The following is a 13720-nucleotide window of genomic DNA, read 5'->3' on the forward strand; positions in this document are numbered from 1 at the left end:
CCCTAGTTAATTCATTAATCCTGCGACGATGATTTAGGCCTCCTCTTGGGTCATTGCCCATGCCTTGTCAATAATAATATTATGCTCTCAGTATGTAATTAATATCAATTGAGATGCAGCTTACATTCAATATATATAAGTATATATACGGTGATGGTGATAATAATGATGATGATTAAATAAAAAAATCAATTATAATTTATTAAATTGATATTTGTTTACTTGATAAGTTATCACATTTCAATCATTCTATCTCTCCTCATTTTTTTAGCAAACAACACACTTTTTTTTTTTTGAAATTTTGAGTTTAGCGGCTCCACACTTGTATCTAAATCAAATTTTATGAATTAATAATGTGTTTATACTGTGTTTTAAAAGAATTTTTAAAAACTTTAATTCTTTTATTTTAAATTAATATATTTTTAAAATTTTAATTTTTTTTTAATGTATTAGTTTTTAAAATAAATTTTAAAAAATAACTATAATAATACTTCTAAGCTAGGTGCAGCGCGTGGTAAACAGGGTACAACACCTCTAGTTCAATCAATGGCGCCGATCTTGACCCTGTTAGGAGAGATAGCAGTGGTGTCTGGTAGAGAGGGCAGCAGCAGAGATAATCTGATTGATTGCCATAATCAAAGCAAAGAGGTGCTTAGATTTGGTTCACGGAGAGCTAATCATGAAGTGGATCCATGAGCGGAGATCTCAAGGTGAGATGTTCACCTTTAGACACCCTTTTGGCTTTAATTAGGGCAATCCTCTCATGATAAGAGAGAGCAACACCACATACATATAATCGAACTTCCAAGTGATTGGATGAATAAATAAAGTAAAACCAAATGTCATTCTCTTACATTATTAATTGGAGTGCCAAAGATCACATCCTCCACTGGCACACAAGAGTCCGAACCCAGCACGAAGGCCATTTGAGCTATCATGCCTAAAGTCAATGGCTTTATTAATCCTCCAAGGCATGATTTTCAAAACCTTGATGGCTTTCTTCTCCGGAGGCATAATTTTCAAAACCCTATTATTGAAGGGGCCCTCCCGCGGTTTAATGTATATTATAATGATGTAGATAGATATGCTGCAGCTGCTGCTGCTTTCCATCATGAAACAAACATAAAAAGCCCACAACTCCTATTGCAGGATAACATATTATAATAATATAACCAAGATGATTTGTTGCTGTTGGTGTTCAGATGTTTAACCTGCTTTTTTTTATATATATATAAATTTCTTTGAAAAACAACCATGAAAAATACAGGAGCACTGCAGCTTTCAAATCCTAACAAGAAGGACCAACCCCAATTGCCCAAATCACCTGCCCTCCTTGTACTCATAAACAATTTCACCTTGTGTGCGTGGGTTTAGCAGCTAGCTAGTCCTACTGGTATCAGTTTTTGTGTAACGTGACTAAAGTTATCATTTGCTACCTTTTATTATAATAAGAAATATTTAAGCTTAACCCAGTATTTAAATCTCAATTGTAAAGGACAACGTTCTTCTTTGTGAAGTTGAATACCGTGGAAAAGTTCGGTGTGTTTTAAGGAATTTTTTTCTTTTGTAATTTCTCGCTTGCGTTTAAATAAAGATCGTACGGAATATTATAATCACCATTGGTAACTTTTTTTTTATAGTTTTTGATAAGATAATCTCATCCAGATATTTTCTTAACATCGGTCATGGTATAATCAGATAACAATTAATATATCCATGAGATCTCTTTTTTTCCTTCTTTCCTTTGAAATTTGTGCCCGTTTATTCTAATAATTTTGTTAAAAGTGATTTTCTCAAGCTCGACTTCTTGCAAAGCCACCATTGGAACCAAAATGTGTTCTTTTATTAATTTTATAAAAAATAAAAAAAAGTAAAGAAAAGAACAAAGAAGGTCGTAAAAAAAAGGAATAAGAATATTGAATTATAACAGTGGTTAAAGAGGAAGGAAGGAAGGAAGAACCAGAAATAGAGAGGTTAGACTTCAAAAGTTGAACAACCACAAGGTTTGTTGTTTATTTTTATCTCTTTCCCCTGCCATCTCTGCCAGCCTTTCGCGTCTTCTACGTCCACTTGCCCTCTCTGTCTCTTGCGATTTTGAGTTCTTTTCTTGGAGCTCAAAATTATAAACATACAATCTTTTGGTAACTTCTATAATTATCCCAGCGGTATGATATGATTTGCACAGCTAAGTAGCTCTCTCATTTTTAATTCATTTGGATTAGTGTAACTTTTTACTAGTTCGAGGAGCTCAGTTTTTCTAAAAATTCTCTTCCTTTTTTACTTATTTGCGTTCCAGTTCATTGGTTGGTTGCTAGGTAGGGAGTGTCTTCAGCTGTTCTTCAAGTTTCCAGTGTATTACCCCCTTTTGGGGTTTTTCTTTTCATGCGGACTGATAAAGTTAATTAATTTCCAAAATCTGATCTGGGTTTTTGTTGGTTTCAAATTTAATGATTAAAGAAGTGGAAAAGATCATTTCTTTAATCTAAAATATGCTTAAAATAGCTTAATTTGGAGGGTTTTTGAATCTTTGAGAGAGCCATTAAAAAATAGGTTTTTTGTCTGCTACTTTTTGTGAAACTATTGGTTAATTTATAGTTTGTTTATTTATCTATATATCTAACTCACTGGTGTTAAGGACGTTAGCATAAAAGAAAGATTATTTTCTGTGCTGTCAAATTATGTAACTGAAAAAAAGGAGCACTCTTTTCTTTTATTTCTTTTGTGAGTTGCATACAAACTGGGATTGTCTTGTACTCATGGGGGTTCTTGTCAAGCTTTTCATGTCTTGAAACTCTTGTCGGCTCCATATAGTTTCTGGGTTCTTTGAGCTTGTGCTGGAGTTCAAGAGAGGTTTCCAAAAAGTGCCGGAAATGGCCAAATAATTGAACTTTGAGGGCATTTCTTACTGAGCAGAAGCGTTGCTAACCAACAACCTTCACCATGCCTTTGTCTGAGCTCCTATATCGAATGGCTAAGGGGCAAACTGATTCTTCTCAAGAGAAGAATCCTGCTTGTTCAACTGATCTGTCTTTTGTGTAAGTTTCAATTTAACTTATTTATTTAGCTTCTTTATCTTGGATTAGTGGATCATCTCTACATTGAAATGTTTTCTTTCTGGTTTGCTTTCGTTTCTTGTGTCTTTTGGTATCCTTTAAAGCAGACCTGAGAATGATTTTGGTGAGCTAATATGGGAAAATGGTCAGATTCAATACAGTAGAGCTAGAAAGATACAAACTTGTAACAGCTTACCTCCCAAGATTAGAGATAAAGACATAGGAAATGGCACCAATACTAAAACAGGGAAGTTTGGAACGATGGAGTCTACACTGAATGAACTCCTTGCGGTTCCTGCTGTTGAAGTGAGGGCGAATCAAGATGATGACATGGTACCTTGGCTGAATTATCCGTTGGATGAACCTCTGCAACATGATTATTGTTCTGATTTTTTGCCCGAATTATCGGGGGTTACCGTAAATGAACACTCCTCCCAGAGTAATTTTCCATCGTTTGATAAAAGAAGTTGTAACCAGTCAATTACGGACTCCCATACTGTTTCGGTACACAATGGTTTGAACTTAGAGCAAGGAGATGTGGTGATGCATTCTTCAGCGGGAGATATTGAAGCGAAAAGGCCTGGAACCAGTGCTAGTCAGTTATATCCGTCATCTTCTGAGCAATGCAAAACATCATTTCCGTTTTTTAGATCCAGGGATTCAACTAAAAAAGGTGATAGTACAAGCAATGCTGTCCATCATGTCATTGCACCAGATTCTATTCGAGCTCCAACATCAGGAGATGGTTTTCCCAGCATAAAGATACAGAAGCAAGTTCCTGCAGCATCCCCTATCAACTCCAGTTTAATGAATTTCTCTCACTTTGCAAGACCAGCTGCTCTTGTAAAAGCTAATCTTCAGAACGTGGGCATGAGAGCTAGTTCTGGAACTTCAAGCATGGAAAGAATGCAAAATAAAGATAAGGGCTCATTTGGTTTGCCAAAGGAAACAGACTCCCATTGCCGTCCTAATATGATGTCATCCAAGGTTGAGGTTAAACCAACAGAGGTTAAGCCTGCTGAGGGATCTGTTCCTGCTCAGCTACCTGAGGCAATGAGACAAGGCTGAGCTACCTGAGGAAATGAGCCAAGAAGGTGACTCTAAAAGCGATAGAAACTGTCATCAAAATTCTGGTGAAAGTGCAATTAAAGGATTAGAAGATGTTGAAAAGACTACAGAACCTCTGGTTGCTTCTTCTTCTGTTGGTTCGGGCAATAGTGCAGAGAGACCTTCTGACGATCCAACTGAGAATCTGAAGAGAAAACATCGTGATACTGAGGAGTCTGAAGGTCCTAGTGAAGTGAGTTTCATACATAGGTTTCACATATTTTCAATGTTTTTTGCTCTTACGAGACTATATCTCTTTCTTCCATGAACCAAGGAGATAATCTATGTGCAGGATGCTGAAGAAGAATCAGTAGGTGCAAAAAAACCAGCTTCTGCTCGTGCAGGTAATGGGTCCAAGAGAGGTCGGGCAGCAGAAGTTCACAACTTATCTGAAAGGGTGGGCAAGAACATTCCAACATTTCTTCAGAAGATATGCGCTTGTTTGCTTTTGATGTTTTCTTTGGTAGCTATGAATTATTGTATCTTGATTGGTTTTCATTTGGAATTGAATAAACAGAGGCGAAGGGATAGGATCAATGAGAAGATGCGAGCCCTACAAGAACTCATACCAAACTGCAATAAGGTTGGATATTCATATTTATGTTTCTCAGTGAATTTTCTCCACGATCTTATGAAAATGAGGTTTTCTATAAAATTCAAGGATTCAAACATACACCAAGGCTTGGGAGTTAAACCTACACCAAACCTTGGCCTGATTGAAATCAAATTAATTCTTTCAAGTTTGTTCATGTTTATTGAAGTTCCAAAACTGTAAATGAAGCTTATCCATTCCAGGTTCTAGAGTTTTATGTTGGTCTAAGCTTTCCTTGAATTTCTTAAGTTGAACTTGTTGCTGTTATCCAGGAAATTTTAATGGAGTTTGAGTGAAGCCAAGTAATTAAGTGTAGATAATTTCATGTGCATCTTTGCTTTGGTTGACTTTGATGTTTTTGCATTATAAGGTGGATAAAGCTTCAATGCTTGATGAGGCCATTGAATATTTAAAGACGCTTCAGCTTCAAGTACAAGTAAATTCTGCCCATTCCTCTCAAAGTTTATTTAATAACTTCTTGAGTTGGATAATCAAATGACCTTTTGGATCACTCACCACCTTTATGCAGATTATGTCAATGGGAGCTGGAATGTACATGCCATCAATGATGTTACCTCCTGGAATGCCTCACATGCATGCAGCTCATATGGGGCAGTTCTTACCCATGGGTGTTGGAATGGGAATGGGTTTCCGGATGGGCATGCCTGACATGAGTGGTGGATATTCTGGTTGCCCCATGTATCAAGTACCTCCTATGCATGGAGCACATTTCCCTGGTTCGTCAATGTCAGGGCCTAGTGCTTTGCACGGGATGGGAGGACCTAGTCTTCAGATGTTTGGGCTTTCTGGTCAAGGACTCCCAATGTCATTTCCTCATGCACCCTTAGTGCCAATGTCTGGAGGGCTTCCTCCAAAAACAAACAGGGAACCTTGTGGGGTGGTAGGTCCTATGGATAATTTGGATTCAGCTACAGCCTCTAGTTCAAAGGATGCAATCCAGAATATCAACTCGCAAGTGATGCAGAACAATGTTGCCAATAGGTCAATGAATCAGACCTCTAGTCAGGTTTGTTACTTAACCAAGCTGCATTTTTCTATGAGAATGAAAAGCTCAGTATTGAATATGGCTAAATGGATTTTGATTTCATTATGATGCATGACGTGTGCTTTTCTTTCAGCAAGTGCCAATTCATGGTTCATCTTCACTCCCAAGAGAAAGAAAGCATTAGCTATAGGTGCACACATGAATTCCATCTAAAAGTTGCATTATGGAAAATTGCAAGTATGACTCATATAAACATGAAACTAGTAAATTCTCTATATAAAATCCTATATTTGTCTTTAAAGATGTAGTTCTTCACCCATCATCCCATGAAAACGAAAATTATGCTGATCACTCTAATTAATTTTCATTGGTGAAGGATATTCCCAAGGAAAACATTTTTTACTGAAATTCTCAAGGAAGAACTTAATTAAGACTCTCCGAACAGCCTTTTCTTCCAATGAAAATCAAACTGTAGTTTTCATCTCTCCAATTTATGTTCAAAGATTGTGGGCATATTTCAAATAGTAGACATCATTTAGAGTGCCATGTTCTTAACCTCCCTACCAGCCAAGAAGGCCGAGAAAAAATAAACAAGTGCAATAGCGAAGAAATATTATGCAGATACTTGAATAATTTTTTGTTAAAGTGGAAGAGGTCATAGCCACAGAAAATTATGCATTTAGCTTGTCTGAAGGAATGTAAATTTGGGCACTATATCCTATTGAATTCAGTATATGTTAATTTTGATAGTTGGGGTAACCTTTCAGAAAACTGAGTTCTTCAATTGAATTACCTCTGAACCTGAATCTAAAATTAGCTACATCATCCGTGATGCCAGTGCCAAGCAACAAATGAATGTTTTGAACAGCCTGATTTTGTGCAAAATAATGGTGAAGGCTCAGAAGTTGCTGAAAGTGGAGTGTTGAAGTCAGCTGGTGGAACTGACATCATACCTAGTAGAGCAACTGGTGAGTATTCGTCTATCATGGTTGGCTGTACTTAACATTGTTGTGAGATCTACTTAATCTGGTTTGTAGAGAAAAAAGATTTTTGTCAACATGAATTTGCTGCAGGTTGTGACTGATTGATAGGTCTGATGCATTGTCATTGGAGAGGTGAATCACCTTATGCTTCATATCGACGTTGAACTGCAGGTTGTGACTGATTGATAGGTCTGATGCGTTGTCATTGGAGAGGTGAATCACCTTTGCTTCATATGGACGTTGAACCTACTATTGTACACGGTAAATCTGTGGGATGCTGGGCACATATGAATATGTGAAAAGGTTCCATGGTTTAATGAAGTCGAGCTCTTACAATAATTATTGGAGTTCTAATTTCAGGGAAGTAGAATTACAATTGCCCAGATTTTGGTATGTTGAGGAAACTCAAGAACGGTCTTACTTGCATCTGTATGTATATTTACTTACACAACCTGAGCAAATAATAATGCAATGTCTAGGAGCAAAGCCAACTCAAGAAATATGTATTTGAAAGTTTGTTGTAGTAGATCTCTCATACAAATTCTTTGAACTAATGAAAAAATACTTGATTTTCCAGTACCTCTCGCACCCCCCCTATCATTTCACTGTGAGCATGCACAGAATAGCTAGCAATAAGATGGAAAATGTGGTTAGGGTTTTGCAAATTGTTTGTTTGATTTATTCAGTTCGATTTTTCTTAAATTGAACAGAACCAAATTTATGAAAAAATCTGAGTTGTGTAAACCTAGATGTTCCGGTTTGGTTTATAGTCTCCACCCCCACATCTGAATCTGAATAGCAGGTATTTTAATATCTTTCATTTTCTAGCATCTCTACATCATCGTGGACTCCTGAATCTTCAATATCTTTGTTCTTCATAGTGACTGGTGTTTCGATGTCAGCTTCAGTGAGACACGTCTCACCAGGCATAAAATGTGCAGTCTCATTAGCACTTGAATGAGCTCGAACCAGTTCTTAGTCCTCTGCTCAAAATCCTGGAAAGCCAATTTAAATGGGGAGACAACCATTGGTATTTACCTAGCTGGAGGTTCTCACTCATTGTTTCATCCTCCCTCGCCTCCATTTCTTCATTTTCTTGGTAAAAAAGGGCGATGGTATTTTGCCTCAAGAGAAGTGAATCTATTCCACCAGTTGACTTGTGTAAAAGTTACAAAAGAATCCAAACCATTATTTAATCAAATACGCAAATCAATCTTATCAATGAGTACATAATTTTGATGAGAGAGTATTTTTGACAGCACTAACATAAATTTGACTGGAAAGCTCTTTTCTACTGATCAAACCCATCAACACACCAATCACCAGCACACTATCATGTACCCTTACAACTGAATGAATAGAGAAAACAAATGGAAGAAAATGCCTTTTTACACACCTATATACTTCACAATGCAAGATTTCATATCTCTGCAAGTATATGCACGCTTTGTCATTAAGATCCCTTTAATTATTGACTGTAACATCACCCTTGCTATCAGAGGAGACGGTTTTTGGAGTTGGCGATTTCCCGATTATAGCTTTCTTTGCCTTTACAAGTGATTGCTTTACCCTTGTTAAAATGTTGTTTGAATGCTTTTGAGTAGACTTGGCTGGAACTTCTCTTGGCAGATCCTGTGATTCTTTTGCGTCTTCAGCATCCTTGACAGAATACTCTAAATTCTGCGTGTCAGATTTGGCAATCTCGTCAACCTTTTCCTGCTCAGAGTTCTCTTCAATGGTTTTTGCAGTTTCTCCTTCTTCTTTTGCTTCTGACACAGAATCTTGGGATTCTTTAACTGGTTCACTGACAGCTGTAGTGGCTTCATCAAGCTTTCCCTCTATGTTCCCATCTTTGTGGGTTTCATCTATTGGTATCTCCTCTTTCTTGTTTTCTAAAGCTGGTTCAACACTTTCAACTGTTTTCTCTCCCTCAAATGATTTTTCAGTGATTTTGGCGTTTGAAGCAGCATTGCTGACCTCTTCCACCTTGATGGGCTGAGCTGGTTCCTCTTTTACTGTATCACTTGCTATTTTCCCGCCCTCTGCTTTGATTGTCCCTGCCTCTCTCTCTTCTCTATCCTTTTCCGCTTCTACCACAATCTCTTTCAATGACGCTTCAACCAAATCAGTCCCTTCAGCCTCTGGACCAGCTTTTTGTATGATTTCAGGAGGAGAAGATTTTCCTCCATCCTCTTTAATCTCAGCTTGAGCTACCTGAGTGATTGCAGCAACTTGTCCTTGCTTTTCATCTGTTGACTTAATCTCAACCTGTTCACTAACTTCAGATTGTCCCTCAGGTTTCACCACAACTTCATGTTCCTCTGTTTTTTCATCTAGTTTGGAGACTTCAGATTGTTCCTCCAGTTTCACACCTGTCTCAGGAATCACTGATTCTGGTTTTTCAATTTGTTCAGCGACTTCAGATTGTCCCTCAGGTTTCACCTCCACTTCTTGTTCCTCTGTTTTCTCATCTAGTTTGATAACTTCAGATTGTCCCTCTAGTGTCGCCTCAGTCTCAGGAATCACTGATTCTGGTTTTTCAATTTGTTCAGCGACTTCAGATTGTTCCGCCTGTTCTCTGATTACAGATTGTCCCTCAGGTTTCACCTCAACTTCATGTTCTTCTGTTTTCTCATCTAGTTTGGTGACTTCAGATTGTTCCTCCAGTTTCACCTCAGTCTCAGGAATCACTGATTGTGGTTTTTCAATTTGTTCAGCGACTTCAGATTGTTCCACCTGTTTTCTGATTACAGATTGTCCCTCCGGTTTCACCTCAACTTCTTGTTCCTCTGTTTTTTCATCTAGTTTGGTGACTTCAGATTGTTCCTCCAGTTTCACCTCAGTCTCAGGAACCACTGATTCTGGTTTTTCCATTTGTTGAGTGACTTCAGATTGTTCCTCTTGTTTAACCTCAACTTCAGTAACTACTGGTTCTGGTTTATCAACTTCAGGAATTACTGCTTCTGGTTTATCAACTCCAGGCACTGCTACTGGATCATCAATATCTTTTAATGGAACTGCTTCTGATTCTTTGATAGGATGAACGTCCAATGAATCCTGTGTTTCCTCAATTGCCTCAACAGATTGTTCCTCGGTTTTTTCTACATGTTCAGTGACTTCAGACTCTAGTTTCACTTCCCTAAGTTCAGGAACTATTGTTCCTACTTTATCAGCTTCTTTAAACAATTCTTGTGAGTCGTCAGTATCTTTTACTTGAACTGCTTCCAATTCTTTGATAGGAAGAGCTTCCACTGGCTCCTGTATTTCGGCAATTACTTCAACTGATTTTTCTTTGGGTTCAACTTTAATGACTTCGGATTGTTCTTCTGATTCTGTCTTATCATCTTCTTTGGACACTAGTTTTGAATCTTCACTATCTTTTACCACAATTGCTTCTGATTTGACAGGAAGAACTTCCAAAGGTTCCTTTTGTTGCTTAGTTGCTGCTTCTGTTTTTGGCTCTTCAACTTGTTTACCAACTTCTGATTGCTCCTGTAGTTTCACCTCAACTTCAGGAATTATTGATTCCACTTTGTCAACTTCTTTAGACACTGCTGAATCTTCACTGTCTTTTGCCTCAATTGGTTCCGACTCTTTGATAGGAAGGACTTTTGATGGCTCCTCTGTTTTTTCAATAGCTTCATGTAGTGATACTGGAATATCAACCATCTTTGGTTTTTCCTGTAGCAATTCCTCCACGAATGTTGATAATTGTTGCTCTTCTGCTTCTTTCAAAACAGAATGTATAGCTGGAGCAACTGGTTCGGCATTAACAACATCGGCTGCCAGAGCCAGAACACCAGGTGTGTGTGAGTCAGAAATAGAATCCTTTTCCAACTCATTTTTATCATCTACTGGAACAATGATAGCAGGAACATCATCAATCTTCTTAACCACAACTGCTGGAGGCTCGACCTCATTATCTTCCACTGCTTCTGATTTATCTAACAGGGTTGGTTGACTTGCTAGTTCATTAGGCTTGAGGTCGTCTTCTTCTGGCTTCCCTGCTAGAGAAACAGTTTCAGGTTCTACAGGTTTTACTTCTTCGGTCACCTTGTTCTTAATTGACTGCAAGAAATGAACCAGAAAATTAAATAGGAACATTCTTATATATTTTAAAAGCAAAAAAGAAAAAGAAAAATAAAAGATAGAAACTATCGTGAAGATGCAAAAATAAAAAGATGGCGAAAACTGTAATCAAATATTAAGAAATTGAAATAAAGCTATGCACCGCTACGTAAACTTATTAAAGCACTGCAAGTATTATATCTCTATCTCCCTCATTGATCATGGCATTTAGATATTGATAATGTATGTTGAAATTCTTAAATAATGATATGAATATCATGTCCCCATCGCAAACCGGGAAAAAGAGGTTCCTTGCTGGTATAAAAGAGCCTTGATGGCTGAACCAAGCAAGTGACAAGCTGAGACAAATGCAGAAGGGAGCCACCATGTTAGAAAATTCATATCCTACTCGATAGCTTATGCAATAAGATGGGGCAGGACTCCTACCTTCCATTATAATTTTGGTATTTTATTGCCATGAGATTAATTTTCTTAAAATGAAATATCTTATATATTCTTAAACTAGCAACTTAAGAGTGACAGTAGCTTTGAACAGATTTCAGAAGATGGTATTGTATGTTCCAACTCAACTTAAGACTGATGATTGATATATAAAAGAAAGTTATCATTTATTTTCCAGAAAATTATGAAAGGGGGGCACATTCAAAAAGAGATTTTCTTCTTCGTTTTTTTTTTCTGTGCTGTCAACTACAGACACTTCTCAAACTTCTGATACAGTAAATAGAGTGAGACATGCATCTAAAACTACCATTATTCAATCGTTCATGGATGATATCTAAAAGCAATCAGAAGTCTTATGATTACCCATACAGTCAGATAAGCTAAATCTATGATCATATAAAACGTTCATGGAAGTCCAGGGGTAACAAAGAAGATAACAAAACGCTACATGGATCTTACCGAAACATCAAAGATCATATCGTTACGGTAAGTCTGAAACGTAAAAATATGGGAAAGAATAAAAGAATCCCATGAAGTATATATGTTTGATCAAGTAAGTAAACAGTATTTGAGGGAATGAATAGTTTGACCAGAATTAAAGATAGGCAAGATGATGATATAAATACCTCATGATCAGAAGTAGGAGTTTGATGTGATGGTGCAGTCTCAGTCGCCATGAGGATTGGTAGATGCGGAGAAGAGAGATCCTTTCAAAATTAAGTTGATGATAAGAGATTCTGTGTAGCAAGTGAAAAAAAGAAAAGGAAAGGAAAGACAGTGGCCGCTGGCAAATAATCAAAAAACCAAAAAAGTGTAACAGCAACAGCAGCAGCAAAGGAGAAAAAGAGTAGTGTATGACAGACTGTATATCACATGATCAATCCAAAATGAATGATTAGGATTCCATTTAAATTTATATCTTGAAAGCAAAAGAAAACAAAGAAGAATGGGCTGGATTGGATAATTAAAGTAAGAGGGCAACAGGCAATAGCATTTTTCTTTTGGGGTAGCAGACAAAGTTCAAGGGGGACCAGATCCCTTCCTCCCCAAAGAAATGCTTTTCATTTTTGCTAGCTGTTAACTGTCTAAAGTCTTTCTTTAGAATAATGCAGGTGGTGATGTGCTTTCATCTGGGCCTGAACTCTGTAGTTATTTGGACTCAACATTCAAAATGTAAAGTATCCCAAAAGTCCACACGAAGAATTAAAGGTCCAGTTTTCGGTATCAAGTCGTGCTTCTGTGTTGAATGGTTGGGTAGGGCTGTTGAGCACTTGAGTAGTGTGAAGGAAAGTGAGCTTGAAATTGGCCCAGACAGAAACTTGGATTTGAAGATACTGGAACAGGTCATGTGTCAGCTCCTGTATTGGTGTTTTTTTGGATGAATTTTCTGCTTCTTGTGTGAAACTGATTAGACAAGTCTAATCAAAATCTGTAAAGTATGCTCCAATTAAACCTCCCCAACACACTCATCCCGCATTAAAATGCCAAGCAATACAGCCTCCTCAAAATGAAAAGTAATGATGTAAATGTGGCAAGAAAGTTGACTATGATTTCCCACTACAAAGCTAAAAGCAAACATCTAATTATGCTACCATGGGACAAACTCAACCAGACAAAAGGCTTATATATATATATATATAATTTCATTGGAGCAAAGGCCTTGAGGCTTTTTGATAATTGATGATGTTCCCTTCCAATTAAAGTAAATTTCCACTATAATCTTGTCTTGATGGCCTTGTTGAAAATAAATATATAAATAACTGGATGTTGATAATAACCAGAAAAATAAAAAATAGAGAATTTGCAGCAAAGAACAAAGAGCAGAATGTTTTTCATAGGTTATTGGCATCTCTTAGCTTTTATTTATAAATGAAATCAATAACAATAAAATTAAGAAACGTAACTAACATAAACTTCTTTATTTATGAAGTTATGTAACTTATCCTAAATAAATTTCAAATTTAAAAAAGTAAAAACAAACTAAACAATATCAAGATAATAATAAACTTTAATAAAAAATAACATACAGAGACATTAATTTCAGCTTTGATGCCATAACCTCAACAGGCATTACCTTCATCCCTTTAAGTTGAAAATCAAATGCTATTACTGTTACTGATCTTTTCTTTACAGAATATGCTTTGATTACACGCTGTGAATGTCATTTGGACACCACTGTTTAGCTCAGTGATGAATGCTAATGAGATCTTAAGGTTCCATTTATGGTAAGCAACCTAATGATAGCAACCTTCATGTTTCTCTCGTCATCATTTGTTGCTGTGATAAGACTAAAGCTGATCAAAAGTTTAGTTGCTTAGTTAACTGCAAAACTTACTGATATCCATGTGCTTATGTTTCCAACTTATTCTTAATGGGCCAGTCAAGAATAATGCTTCATGATAATGATATCCTATTAAGGTCATCTCAAAAGGACCCCCCCCCCCCCCCC

The 13720-nt window shown here is 37.0% G+C and overlaps 2 protein-coding genes across 2 annotated transcripts; one reads left to right on the top strand and one right to left on the bottom strand.

Annotated features, from left to right (window-relative positions):
• Positions 1–1891: 1891 nt before the first annotated feature.
• LOC105125228 (transcription factor PIF3-like) lies at positions 1892–7320 on the top strand. The gene is made up of 9 exons (XM_011025593.1): positions 1892–3035; positions 3158–4082; positions 4117–4353; positions 4453–4557; positions 4678–4743; positions 5123–5188; positions 5282–5779; positions 6597–6726; positions 6832–7320. Exons 1-9 carry the CDS (start codon positions 2941–2943, stop codon positions 6840–6842), a joined length of 2133 nt encoding a protein of 710 aa, XP_011023895.1. The 5' UTR covers positions 1892–2940; the 3' UTR covers positions 6843–7320.
• Positions 7321–7909: 589 nt separating this feature from the next.
• On the bottom strand, positions 7910–12331 carry LOC105125227 (transcriptional regulator ATRX homolog). Its single transcript, XM_011025592.1, has 3 exons — positions 11898–12331; positions 9303–10809; positions 7910–9164 (listed from the first exon to the last, which is right to left on the bottom strand). Exons 1-3 carry the CDS (start codon positions 11946–11948, stop codon positions 8206–8208), a joined length of 2517 nt encoding a protein of 838 aa, XP_011023894.1. The 5' UTR covers positions 11949–12331; the 3' UTR covers positions 7910–8205.
• Positions 12332–13720: the final 1389 nt, after the last annotated feature.

This window comes from Populus euphratica, unplaced genomic scaffold, assembly GCF_000495115.2.
Source record: "Populus euphratica unplaced genomic scaffold, PopEup_1.0 scaffold28.1, whole genome shotgun sequence".
Lineage (NCBI taxonomy): Eukaryota > Viridiplantae > Streptophyta > Magnoliopsida > Malpighiales > Salicaceae > Populus > Populus euphratica.